The sequence below is a fragment of the Oncorhynchus tshawytscha genome, linkage group LG10 (genome assembly GCF_018296145.1).
Source record: "Oncorhynchus tshawytscha isolate Ot180627B linkage group LG10, Otsh_v2.0, whole genome shotgun sequence".
In the NCBI taxonomy this organism is placed as follows: domain Eukaryota; kingdom Metazoa; phylum Chordata; class Actinopteri; order Salmoniformes; family Salmonidae; genus Oncorhynchus; species Oncorhynchus tshawytscha.
Genome location: NC_056438.1, coordinates 63,058,635 through 63,072,092, shown reverse-complemented (window position 1 = coordinate 63,072,092; position 13,458 = coordinate 63,058,635). Strand labels below are relative to the sequence as shown.

The window sequence follows — 13,458 nt, the reverse complement described above, 5'->3', positions numbered from 1 at the left end:
GTGTGCATACTTACGTATGTGTGTGTGTGTATGCATACTTACATAGCTGTGTGTGTGTGCATACTTACGTGTGTGTGTGTGTCCATCCATCAGTGAGCAGGCAGTGAAGCAGCTTCAGAAGGAGAGGAAGCGCATGCTACAGAAGATCAGTGTGAATGAGGAACAGAGAGAAGAGGCCAAGGAGGAGTTGTCCCAGGTGGCAGCAATGCACGCTAACACCAAGGTCAACCTGGAGGAGCTGGAGCAGCAGACCTTCATGGAGGAGCAGAGGATGAGGGTCCGTGTGGAAAGAGACATGCACTTAACTCGACATCCATACACTTTTACCTGTAGTATGATCAAGGCTACAGATGTAAGATCTTAATTTGCAATGCAGGACATTTAAAACTTGTGGTGTATTTGAGGTTTAAAAAGGCTTGTGAGGTTTGTACTGTATTGTATTTCCACTTTGAGATTTCAGACTTGATTTTCCCTTATGAAAAATGTATCAACCACTACAAAAATGTCCATGAATTATAATCCACAGAATCATTTACATTTCTTGTCGCTGCAGGATTAATTTCCCGCTATAGCAAACTGGCTCAAATGAAGATCTTACATCTGTAGAGATCCATGCACTCTTACCTGTAGTACCATGCTCATAACACATAGAGATCCATTTTATCAGAATTTATGAGGGTAAGTTAGAAAGACACTGATTTATAAATGAATCCTACATGAGGTTGCATATCCTCATTGACACAAGTGTTTGATGTTTAGATTCAAATTCCGTTAGATATTGTCAATCACATAATCTGCATTAGTTGTCGGTGAGAGAAGCACATGCTTTTAGAGATTCATCCATGCTTGGAGTCTCTATCAAGGTGGGTTTGTGAAAAGAGCCCTTGCAGATAGACATTCAGATATGCACTAGTAGATTCATGTACCATGATGAAGTGGGCTTCTTTACTAGTGTTACTGATGCAACACATATACATATCTCCTCAGAAAGTGATTGAGAACCTGAAGAAAGACATGATGAGCGAGATGAAAGCCATGGCCATTCTGAAGGTAAATCTCTTCTGTCTGTCTTCTGTAGAGTTTTGACTTTCACGGTTGGTTCTGCCAAGCATCTTTTTACAATCAGCTGTGTTCTAAAACCAGTAATCTCGTGAGACTGATTTTGGAAGGTGATATGATTCCTTGTGTACAACAGTTTTGTTACATTTTTAAACTGTATTTTAGGATACATTAACAACATTTAAAGCAGAATTACACCAGGAGCAAAACAACACAGAAAACGCCAGATGGGAACTTCATAAGGAATTTGAAGAGGTGTCATCAGCTACAAAACAACTGGAAATTGAAATGGAAAAACTGAGAAAGATTTACAATGATAAATCTGAGGTAATCTAACATTTTATGTTCAGTTTACTGTTTTTCAAACATTTTAGTGAGAAATGTTGAGTGTTTTAAATTCAATTGATTATTAATTTCTCTGTTTCAGAAAATTGAACGTTTAAGGGAGAAACTCTGTGATATTCTAACAGAACACAAAAACACTACAAATTGTCTGGAAAAGGAAAGGAACCTGAAACTTGACCATCTAAATACAGTCAAGGTAAGATAAAGCAAGGATTTACACACAGTCACCATATTTTAAAAAAATGGTGAGAAATGTAATTGATATTAGCACAACACATTTCATGATATAATGTATTACACCTAATACACACACATGATTTACAAGTGATAGTGTAATATATTTGAAATCACAAGGCGGGTGGTGGGACTTAATAAAAGTTATTGATGTTGAAATCATGCTGCCAAGTTTCATTGTGGAGCATGGTTCATTCATTTCAATCTTGTTTATTGTTGACAGGAATTACACCAAGATGTTACCAAGAGGTTTGACCACACCTCGAGCAGAATCACAGTCCTCACTGCTAAGTCCAAAGAGTACAGAACAGGGTCTGACAGGATGGAGGAAACAGCAGCCACAATGCCAGATGTCATTGAAGAACTACAGTAAGAATCTCTCCTCTCTTCACAACCATCCTCTGTTCTGCCAATATAATATAATAGGACTTCTACCCTATCTAGAGTATTTAGAATGTATTATCATTGTAAGCCTGCTGCACCAGAGACCCTGGAAAGCTTGAATGTATTAGTTTGATTCATGCTGTTCTCAGAGCGTGAAGCGTCACCATTAACTTTGAAGCCTTGGCTTTTCCATCATTGATATTAGCACAGGAATCAGCTTGGTATTATTCCAAATCAATTGATTGCCGTTCACCTGTATTTATCAGGTCCGTCTTTGATGCCGTAGAGTTCAAAAACCAAACAGCTACGTTGATCATGAACACCTTAGAACGTGATATCACCAACTGTCAACAACGGATTGAGCAAGCAGTGCAAACTCACACTACTCTATTCACAACCAGACAGCAAAAAATGGAGGAAACCAAGGTAAAACACTGGGTCATTTGGTTAATACAAGGTGGTTTGGTTTATGTTGTACTCATTTTATTGGATGTTAGTGTTACTGGTATTCCTCATACAGCTAATCTTACTGGAATTGAGACCATGTACAGTAACATTTAGGTAGGCTAAAAATATTTGTTAGTTTTCAAACATGCCCATTGGCAATTGTCTTCAAAGTGGTATATTGGTAACAAACACAAGAGAATGTCTGAAAGGGTCCTCAGCTTATTGTGTAGTTATTTGTGGATTAGTGTCACTAGAATTACTCGCTACAATCCGTTGTGAGAAGACCACAACAGCATCCTAAGCAATTAGAATTACAAGCCAAGGTCAATCGTGTTGTGTTTTTTAAAGAAGTGTCAACTAACTGTTGGAAAGTATTTTTCCAAACTGATAACCAACTGAACACAGACTTCAATTCATGTACCAATTCATGGTTCAATGGAATTTCATTGAAATGACTTGAAAACAACGTTGATTCACCCAGTTTGTGCCCAGTGGGAAGGCCTCTCCTGTATTGGTGAATCTTTCTTGGTTGGACATTTGCTGTATTCAGTTACCTGTATGTTTAATCATCATATTAATTTAAACACAAGCCTATTCTTCCCAACCTCACACCATTGACAAAACACATTTTTACCAATGTAATGTTTTTTGTATTCACCTCAAAATGAGTGTAAAAAATCTCTGTGCTGTACATTATTTTATATTTAAGCCTTGTTTTAAAGTGGCAATCAGCAGTTGAAAGAATAACCAAGGGTGTCCCCGCTCCTGTTTCGGTAAAAAGGTGAGGAATGGGACTGGAGAAATGTTACCACTCTCAAATTCATAGACAGAGCTATGGATGCAAGGAGTGATCATCAATGAGATCAACATTATAGTTTTAACCATGTTTAGAGGCTATAGAGTTTGTTTACATTTACTTTGTTTACAAACATTGCAGTTAAACAAGCTTATATTTTGGGTTCTGATGGGGTAAGACAGTTGAATTAAGCTCATGAGGCATTTATCAGTTATATTCTTCAAGAAACTTATAGGTATATATCATTCATTTATGAGTCCAAAAATGGATGTAGCAACTGCAGATTGCCCCTTTAATGGGAGAGCCCAATTTATTGTAAGGTTTTCATCTGCAGCATGCAGGATTATCAGCCCAGCCACCGCCTCGTGGCTGATGGGAGTCTCACATGGCTTATCTAATGTGAAATCGCCATGTGGTATAGAGTTTCATTAAACGGTGATCAAGAATGCATTAGTTCAAAACAAGAAAAGGCAATGGAGCTAGGCCGCCATGCATCCGCGAGTGCAGCAACTTTAAAGAAGTTGTTGGCGTGAGACAATTTAAGAATTAGGAAGTCTTCCTCATAGACACAAGTCCCATTAGCCTGATAAAAAGCAATCATGCAAAAATAGCTTTAGCCTTTTTCACTTGAAAAAATGTAATGGAAACAACAATAGGCCTATCGCCCCTCTCACCAAATAAAAAGATCAAGAGGACTGTTAAGTTAGAAGGAAATTGGTTAATTTGATCATTATGTTCATTAGGTCCTATATAACTACTGCTGTACACAGTTTCTATTCATATACTGTCCATACTTTCTATACGCGTTCTGAAATGTATTAACTTCTTTCTTTTTACTTTTTGGATTATGTGCGTAATCGTTTTGTATTGCTAGGTATTATTACTGCACTGTTGGAGCTAGAAACACAAGCTGCAAATCGCACCTGCAATAACATCTGCAAATATGTATACGCGACCAATACACTTCGATTTGATTTGAATATACAGCACACACATAATGTCCACATTAGCATAACGTAATAAGCACACTAAGCATTTGGAAACTGCCGTGCGTGACTCAGAGAACGAATAAACACAGTAATGACTGGACACATTGAGATATCAAATTACACAGGAGAAAGATGCTGACCTCATATTATCATTGGAAGGCCCCAGAGGTCACCATGGATGTTGACTGTTGGGATGTTAACTGTCAGGTAGAGCACATTAGTATTGCTAACAGCTCAGAGGAGGCTTGTGTTTGTGTGTGGGGAGACACTAAGGGGACTTTTTGACCTGCATCCCATTGACAGTCCAACTAGCCAAAATCTATAACTAACCCTTACCTTAACACTAACCTTAACAAAACCCTTAACCCTAATCTTAACCTAATTTTCACCAAAACACTGTTGTGTATCCACAAACAGTTCCATTCAACTCATGAAGTCGCCCCATACACTGAGTCAATTGAAATTAAATTAATCAAAATCAGCTGAAGTCCAGTTATTCAGCAGGTACAGTGCCTTCAGAAAGTATTCATTTTCCCCACATTTTGTTGTGTTACAGCCTGAATTTAAAATAGATTTAATTTAGATTTTGTGTCACTGGCCTACACACAATACCGCATAATGTCAATGTGGAATTATGGTTTTCAAAATTGTTACAAATTAATTAAAAATGAAAAGCTGAAATGTCTTGAGTCAATAAGTATTCAACACCTTTCTTATGGCAAGCCTAAATAAGTTCAGGAGTAAAAATGTGCTTAACAAGTCACATAATAAGTAGCATGGACTCACTCTGTTTACAATAATAGTGTTTAACATTATCTCATCTCTGTACCCCACACATACAATTACCTGTAAGTGTAAGGAAAGACGCTGGGAGACTAGAAGCAAGTACAGGGAGTGAACATTTAATAAATAACGGACATGAAACAGAACACGGACAGCGTCTGGACAGGGGAAACAAAACAACATTAATGCTGACGGGATCAAACTGAGGAACAGACAGATATAGAGGGGTCAATCGACAAAGTGAAGGAGTCCAGGTGAGTCCAATGAAACGCTGATGTGCGTAATGATGGTGACAGGTGTGCATAATGATGGGCAGCCTGGCGCCTTCGAGCGCCAGAGAGGGGGAGCGGGAGCAGACGTGACAGTAAGGTCCCTCAGCCGAGCAGTGAATTTCGAACACAGATTCAACCATAAAGACCAGGAAGGTTTTCCAATGCCTCACAAAGAAAGGCACCTATTGGTAGATGTGTAAAAAATTTAAAAAGCAGACATTGAATATTGCTTTGAGGATGATGAAGTTATTAATTACACTTTAGATGGTGTATCAATACACCCAGTCACTACAAAGATACAGGCGTCCTTCCTAACTTAGTTGCCGGAGAGGAAGGAAACCTCTTAGGGATTTCACCAGGAGGCCAATGGTGACTATAAAACAGTTACAGAGTTTAAGGGCTGTGATAGGAGAAAACTGAGAACAGATCAACAACATTGTATTTACTCCACAGTACTAACCTAATTAACAGAGTGAAAAGAAAGAAGCCTGTGCAGAATACAAATATTCCAGAACATGCACTCTGTTTACAACAAGGCACTAAAGTAATACTGCAAAAATGTGGCAAAGCAATTCACTTTTTGTCCTAACTACAAAGTGTTGTGTTTGGAGCAAATTCAATACAACACATTACTGAGTACCACTCTCCATGTTTTCAAGCATAGTGGTGGCTGCATCATGTCATCGGTATGCTTGTAATCAAGGACTGGGGAGTTTTTCAGGGTAAAAACAAATACAGAATGGAGCTAAGCACAGGCAAAATCCAAGAGGAAACCCTGGTTTGTCTGCTTTCCAACAGACACAGCAGGACATTAACTTACAACACAAGGCCAAATCTACACTGGAGTTGCTTGCCAAGAAGACAGTAAATAAAAAAATATATACAGTATATATGGGGGATTGGAAATTATGCAGACAATTACATTGATAGAATCCACAATCTATCTGTAATTTTGCAATTTTATAGCTGAGTTACAGTTTTGACATAAATCTGCTTTGACATCTATTGTCACAACCTGGTCTGTTTCACCTGACCTTGTCTCCACCCCCCCTCCAGGTGTCGCCCATCTTCCACATTATCCCCTGTGTATTTATACCTGTGTTTTCTGTCTGTCTGTGCCAGTTCGTCTTGTTTGCCAAGTCAAACAGCGTTTTTCTACTAGCTCCTGTTTTTTTTTACCCGTCTCTGTTTTTCTCATCCTCCTGGTTCTGACCTTTGCCTGTTCTGACTCTGAGTCTGCCTGCCTGACCATTCTGCCTGCCCCTGACCTCGAGCCTGCCTGCCGCCCTGTACCGTTTTGGACTCTGACCTGGTTATGAACTCTTGCCTGTCCCCGACCTCCATTTTGCCTACCCCTTGGACTATAATAAATATCAGAACTCAAACCATCTGCCTCTTGTGTCTGCATCTGGGTCTTGCCTTGTGTCGTTATATTATACCAAGACTCTAGCAATGATCAACAACCAATTTGACAGAACTTTAAGAATTTTGAAAATAATAATGAGCAAATATTGTACAATCCCGGTGTGCAAAGCTCTTAGAGACTTATCCAGAAAGACTCACAGCTATAATCAGTGCCAAAAGTATTTCTAACATATATGGACTCTGGTGTGAATACTCTAAATTAGATATTTCTGTATTTATTTTTCAATAAATTAGCTAAAATTCTAAAAACACGTTTTCACTTTGTCATTATGGGGTATTGTGTGCAGATGGATGAGAATGTTTTTATTTATTTAATCCATTTTGAATTCAGGCTGCAACACGACAAAATGTGGAATAAGTCAATGGGTATGAATACTTTCGGAAGGCACTGTGAATGTCTGTCATGATCTCCAAACCCAAACGTTTCCAAAGCGTTTCCACCACCAACATAGTGTCTTCCTTCATTAATGTAATCAAGCAGCTAGCTGGCGTTCTGTGTAGTTGTCACCGTGGATAAAGTAAACAACGCAACCAACTACAGACTTCTTATGGGCAATGAAGTGTAATTCGTTCCATTTACACTTCAGATAACAGCAGCCATCAGATGGGCTTAGTCAGAAGTGCTGCATGCCTTGCCTGCTGTAATTAAAACTGGAATCAATAGAAAGCATTTGTCATGTTTACAGCCCCCCCTCCCCTCTTTCTGCTGGGTTAAACTCATCACCTTAGTGCTGCTGCTGTTGTGTTTTACTGCAGAGACACACTTCATTATGTTCCTTCGTTCTGCAGGTACAGCACAGTACAGTCGAGACCACCAGGATACAGCAGCACAATGATCAAATACTCTGGGAATGAATGGGGTTGAGACTTGAGAAGAGGGCAGGCAGAGAGAGAGACAGTTACTCAGTCATTGTTATTTATTTGATTTCCAGAATAGTGTCCAGTCAGTGTTTGTCTGTACTTGTCCCTGTGTGCCCTAGATTGTAAGACTCACACATCCAGTAGTATGCACACACATATAGTCTCACACACGTGTACTTGTTCCCCCTACTAAATAACCTATGACAAAATGTTATTGTAAATTCATTTTAAGCCTGTCATAATTATGAGTATACAGTATGCCCTAAATACATACTGTACATCTATGGATTCACTCCCAGGCCTGGGACAATGATCCATGGCTTTGATCGCTCATACAGTAGCTGACATTCAACATGTACTGTATACAGTGCAGTATAACTGCTGCTTCAGCATGTATTGTTCCTTGGTAGGACTGTAAGCAGCTCTCCTCCACTAGGGGTTGATGGAACCAACCACCATGATGGACCTCCTCAGTCATACTGTGCTGCAACCTGCCATGTCTCCTCAATATTTTCTGACTGTGGACCACACTCATAAGTCCTGTCAGGTGCTTAAAATTGTCAGGACACCTTGTTATCAATATATGTGAAACCTTGTAACTGAACGTGCGTTTGTATGTGTATGTGTTGTAGTCCGACCTAAAGGTAGCCCTAAGAGAGAACGTTGAGTTGGCCCACGAGTACAGAGCCCTTCAGAATGTCCTGATGATCGTCAAGCAGGGGGCTGTTGGGGTGTTTGACAAGAGGAATCGAGCAGAGGCATCTTTTTATGATCACAAACAGGTAGGCTCTCTACTGAACGTGTCTACTTCCTAATGTTATAAAATTATAGAGCTTTACATATTGAATCATAATCACTATCATTGAATCATACATTTAAATTATTATATGATATGATATTATGTTAAATTATATTATATCCAGTTTGCCATTTGATTGGAATGTTTCTTAGCATGGTCAGTAATTTTCAGATTGTTTTAGTTGGGTAACCAATGAGATGACTGTTGTAATCTGATCTTGATGAGATAACCTTAGTGTAGGAGGATGATGGATGTGATATAGTAGTATTTCTGCCCAGGGGGAGATTAGAGAGAGGATAGGTGGATGTAATTCATGCAAACGCATAAAGACTAAGCTCACTATACAGGTGTTCCAAGGTGACATGTTTCATTATGTTTGTTCACTAGGTTGTCCAATGGGTTAGGTGTCCAATGGGCTAGGTATCCAATGGGCTAGGTTGGCCAATGGGCTAGGTGTCCAATGGGCTAGGTTGGCCAATGGGCTAGGTTGGCCAATGGGCTAGGTTGGCCAATGGGCTAGGTATCCAATGGGCTAGGTTGGCCAATGGGCTAGGTGTCCAATGGGCTAGGTATCCAATGGGCTAGGTTGGCCAATGGGCTAGGTTGGCCATTGGGCTAGGTTGGCCAATGGGCTAGGTGTCCAATGGGCTAGGTTGGCCAATGGGCTAGGTTGGCCAATGGGCTAGGTTGGCCAATGGGCTAGGTTGGCCAATGGGCTAGGTGTCCAATGGGCTAGGTTGGCCAATGGGCTAGGGTGTCCAATGGGCTAGGTTGGCCAATGGGCTAGGTTGGCCAATGGGCTAGGTGGCCAATGGGCTAGGTGTCCAATGGGCTAGTTTGGCCAATGGACTAGGTTGGCAATGGGCTAGGTTGGCCAATGGACTAGGTTGGCCAATGGGCTAGGTACCCCAATGGGCTAGGTTGGCCAATGGGCTAGGTTGTCCAATGGGCTAGGTTGTCAAATGGGCTAGGTTGTCCAATGGGCTAGGTTGGCCAATGGGCTAGGTTGGCCAATGGGCTAGGTGTCCAATGGGCTAGGTTGGCCAATGGGCTAGGTTGTCCAATGGGCTTGGTTGTCCAATGGGCTAGGTTGTCCAATGGGCTAGGTTGTCCAATGGGCTAGTTTGGCCAATGGGCTAGTTTGGCCAATGGGCTAGGTTGTCCAATGGGCTAGGTTGTCCAATGGGCTAGGTTGGCCAATGGGCTAGGTTGGCCAATGGGAGGGAGACACATAGCAGGCACATAGTCAATAATAGAAAAAGACAATACACTCTCAATGCTAATACTCCCAAAGGTCTTAAATGAAAACTACAGAACTGCGTATACTCCTAAAGGTGTTGAATGAAAACTACAGAACAACGTATACTCCTAAAGGTGTTGAATGAAAACTACAGAACAACGTATACTCCTAAAGGTGTTGAATGAAAACTACAGAACAACGTATACTCCTAAAGGTGTTGAATGAAAACTACAGAACAACGTATACTCCTAAAGGTGTTGAATGAAAACTACAGAACAACGTATACTCCTAAAGGTCTTAAATTAAAACTACAGAACAACGTATACTCCTAAAGGTGTTGAATGAAAACTACAGAACAACGTATACTCCTAAAGGTGTTGAATGAAAACTACAGAACAACGTATACTCCTAAAGGTGTTGAATGAAAACTACAGAACAACGTATACTCCTAAAGGTGTTGAATGAAAACTACAGAACAACGTATACTCCTAAAGGTGTTGAATGAAAACTACAGAACAACGTATACTCCTAAAGGTGTTGAATGAAAACTACAGAACAACGTATACTCCTAAAGGTGTTGAATGAAAACTACAGAACAACGTATACTCCTAAAGGTGTTGAATGAAAACTACAGAACAACATATACTCCTAAAGGTGTTGAATGAAAACTACAGAACAACGTATACTCCTAAAGGTGTTGAATGAAAACTACAGAACAACGTATACTACCTAAAGGTGTTGAATGAAAACTACAGAACAACGTATACTCCTAAAGGTGTTGAATGAAAACTACAGAACAACGTATACTCCTAAAGGTGTTGAATGAAAACTACAGAACAACGTATACTCCTAAAGGTGTTGAATGAAAACTACAGAACAACGTATACTCCTAAAGGTGTTGAATGAAAACTACAGAACAACGTATACTCCTAAAGGTGTTGAATGAAAACTACAGAACAACGTATACTCCTAAAGGTGTTGAATGAAAACTACAGAACAACGTATACTCCTAAAGGTGTTGAATGAAAACTACAGAACAACGTATACTCCTAAAGGTGTTGAATGAAAACTACAGAACAACGTATACTCCTAAAGGTGTTGAATGAAAACTACAGAACAACGTATACTCCTAAAGGTGTTGAATGAAAACTACAGAACAACGTATACTCCTAAAGGTGTTGAATGAAAACTACAGAACAACGTATACTCCTAAAGGTGTTGAATGAAAACTACAGAACAACGTATACTCCTAAAGGTGTTGAATGAAAACTACAGAACAACGTATACTGTTGAATGAAAACTACAGAACAACGTATACTCCTAAAGGTGTTGAATGAAAACTACAGAACAACGTATACTCCTAAAGGTGTTGAATGAAAACTACAGAACAACGTATACTCCTAAAGGTGTTGAATGAAAACTACAGAACAACGTATACTCCTAAAGGTGTTGAATGAAAACTACAGAACAACGTATACTCCTAAAGGTGTTGAATGAAAACTACAGAACAACGTATACTCCTAAAGGTGTTGAATGAAAACTACAGAACAACGTATACTCCTAAAGGTGTTGAATGAAAACTACAGAACAACGTATACTCCTAAAGGTGTGTGAAAACTGAATGAAAACTACAGAACAACGTATACTCCTAAAGGTGTTGAATGAAAACTACAGAACAACGTATACTCCTAAAGGTGTTGAATGAAAACTACAGAACAACGTATACTCCTAAAGGTGTTGAATGAAAACTACAGAACAACGTATACTCCTAAAGGTGTTGAATGAAAACTACAGAACAACATATACTCCTAAAGGTGTTGAATGAAAACTACAGAACAACGTATACTCCTAAAGGTGTTGAATGAAAACTACAGAACAACGTATACTCCTAAAGGTGTTGAATGAAAACTACAGAACAACGTATACTCCTAAAGGTGTTGAATGAAAACTACAGAACAACGTATACTCCTAAAGGTGTTGAATGAAAACTACAGAACAACGTATACTCCTAAAGGTGTTGAATGAAAACTACAGAACAACGTATACTCCTAAAGGTGTTGAATGAAAACTACAGAACAACGAACAAAGGTGTTGAATGAAAACTACAGAACAACGTATAAAAGGTGTTGAATGAAAACTACAGAACAACGTATACTCCTAAAGGTGTTGAATGAAAACTACAGAACAACGTATACTCCTAAAGGTGTTGAATGAAAACTACAGAACAACGTATACTCCTAAAGGTGTTGAATGAAAACTACAGAACAACGTATACTCCTAAAGGTGTTGAATGAAAACTACAGAACAACGTATACTCCTAAAGGTGTTGAATGAAAACTACAGAACAACGTATACTCCTAAAGGTGTTGAATGAAAACTACAGAACAACGTATACTCCTAAAGGTGTTGAATGAAAACTACAGAACAACGTATACTCCTAAAGGTGTTGAATGAAAACTACAGAACAACGTATACTCCTAAAGGTGTTGAATGAAAACTACAGAACAACGTATACTCCTAAAGGTGTTGAATGAAAACTACAGAACAACGTATACTCCTAAAGGTGTTGAATGAAAACTACAGAACAACGTATACTCCTAAAGGTGTTGAATGAAAACTACAGAACAACGTAAAAAGGTGTTGAATGAAAACTACAGAACTACAGAACAAAACTACAGATAACTCCTAAAGGTGTTGAATGAAAACTACAGAACAACGTATACTCCTAAAGGTGTTGAATGAAAACTACAGAACAACGTATACTCCTAAAGGTGTTGAATGAAAACTACAGAACAACGTATACTCCTAAAGGTGTTGAATGAAAACTACAGAACAACGTATACTCCTAAAGGTGTTGAATGAAAACTACAGAACAACGTATACTCCTAAAGGTGTTGAATGAAAACTACAGAACAACGTATACTCCTAAAGGTGTTGAATGAAAACTACAGAACAACGGTGTTGAATGAAAACTAACTCCTAAAGGTGTTGAATGAAAACTACAGAACAACGTATACTCCTAAAGGTGTTGAATGAAAACTACAGAACAACGTATACTCCTAAAGGTGTTGAATGAAAACTACAGAACAACGTATACTCCTAAAGGTGTTGAATGAAAACTACAAAGGTGTTGAATGAAAACTACAGAACAACGTATACTCCTAAAGGTGTTGAATGAAAACTACAGAACAACGTATACTCCTAAAGGTGTTGAATGAAAACTACAGAACAACGTATACTCCTAAAGGTGTTGAATGAAAACTACAGAACAACGTATACTCCTAAAGGTGTTGAATGAAAACTACAGAACAACGTATACTCCTAAAGGTGTTGAATGAAAACTACAGAACAACGTATACTCCTAAAGGTGTTGAATGAAAACTACAGAACAACGTATACTCCTAAAGGTGTTGAATGAAAACTACAGAACAACGTATACTCCTAAAGGTGTTGAATGAAAACTACAGAACAACGTATACTCCTAAAGGTGTTGAATGAAAACTACAGAACAACGTATACTCCTAAAGGTGTTGAATGAAAACTACAGAACAACGTATACTCCTAAAGGTGTTGAATGAAAACTACAGAACAACGTATACTCCTAAAGGTGTTGAATGAAAACTACAGAACAACGTATACTCCTAAAGGTGTTGAATGAAAACTACAGAACAACGTAAAAAGGTGTTGAATGAAAACTACAGAACAACGTATACTCCTAAAGGTGTTGAATGAAAACTACAGAACAACGTATACTCCTAAAGGTGTTGAATGAAAACTACAGAACAACGTATACTCCTAAAGGTGTTGAATGAAAACTACAGAAC

At 38.9% G+C, this 13,458-nt stretch overlaps 1 protein-coding gene across 1 annotated transcript in view; it reads left to right on the top strand.

Annotated features, from left to right (window-relative positions):
• LOC112260603 (coiled-coil domain-containing protein 178) overlaps positions 1-13,458 on the top strand; it is a 40,579-nt gene that overhangs the window by 7,372 nt on the left and 19,749 nt on the right. Inside the window, exons 12-18 of the mRNA XM_024435844.2 lie at positions 94-277; positions 988-1,050; positions 1,225-1,386; positions 1,487-1,600; positions 1,862-2,007; positions 2,289-2,448; positions 8,228-8,377. Coding sequence (XP_024291612.1) covers positions 94-277; positions 988-1,050; positions 1,225-1,386; positions 1,487-1,600; positions 1,862-2,007; positions 2,289-2,448; positions 8,228-8,377 — 979 coding nt within the window. The remainder of the gene's footprint in view (positions 1-93; positions 278-987; positions 1,051-1,224; positions 1,387-1,486; positions 1,601-1,861; positions 2,008-2,288; positions 2,449-8,227; positions 8,378-13,458) is intronic.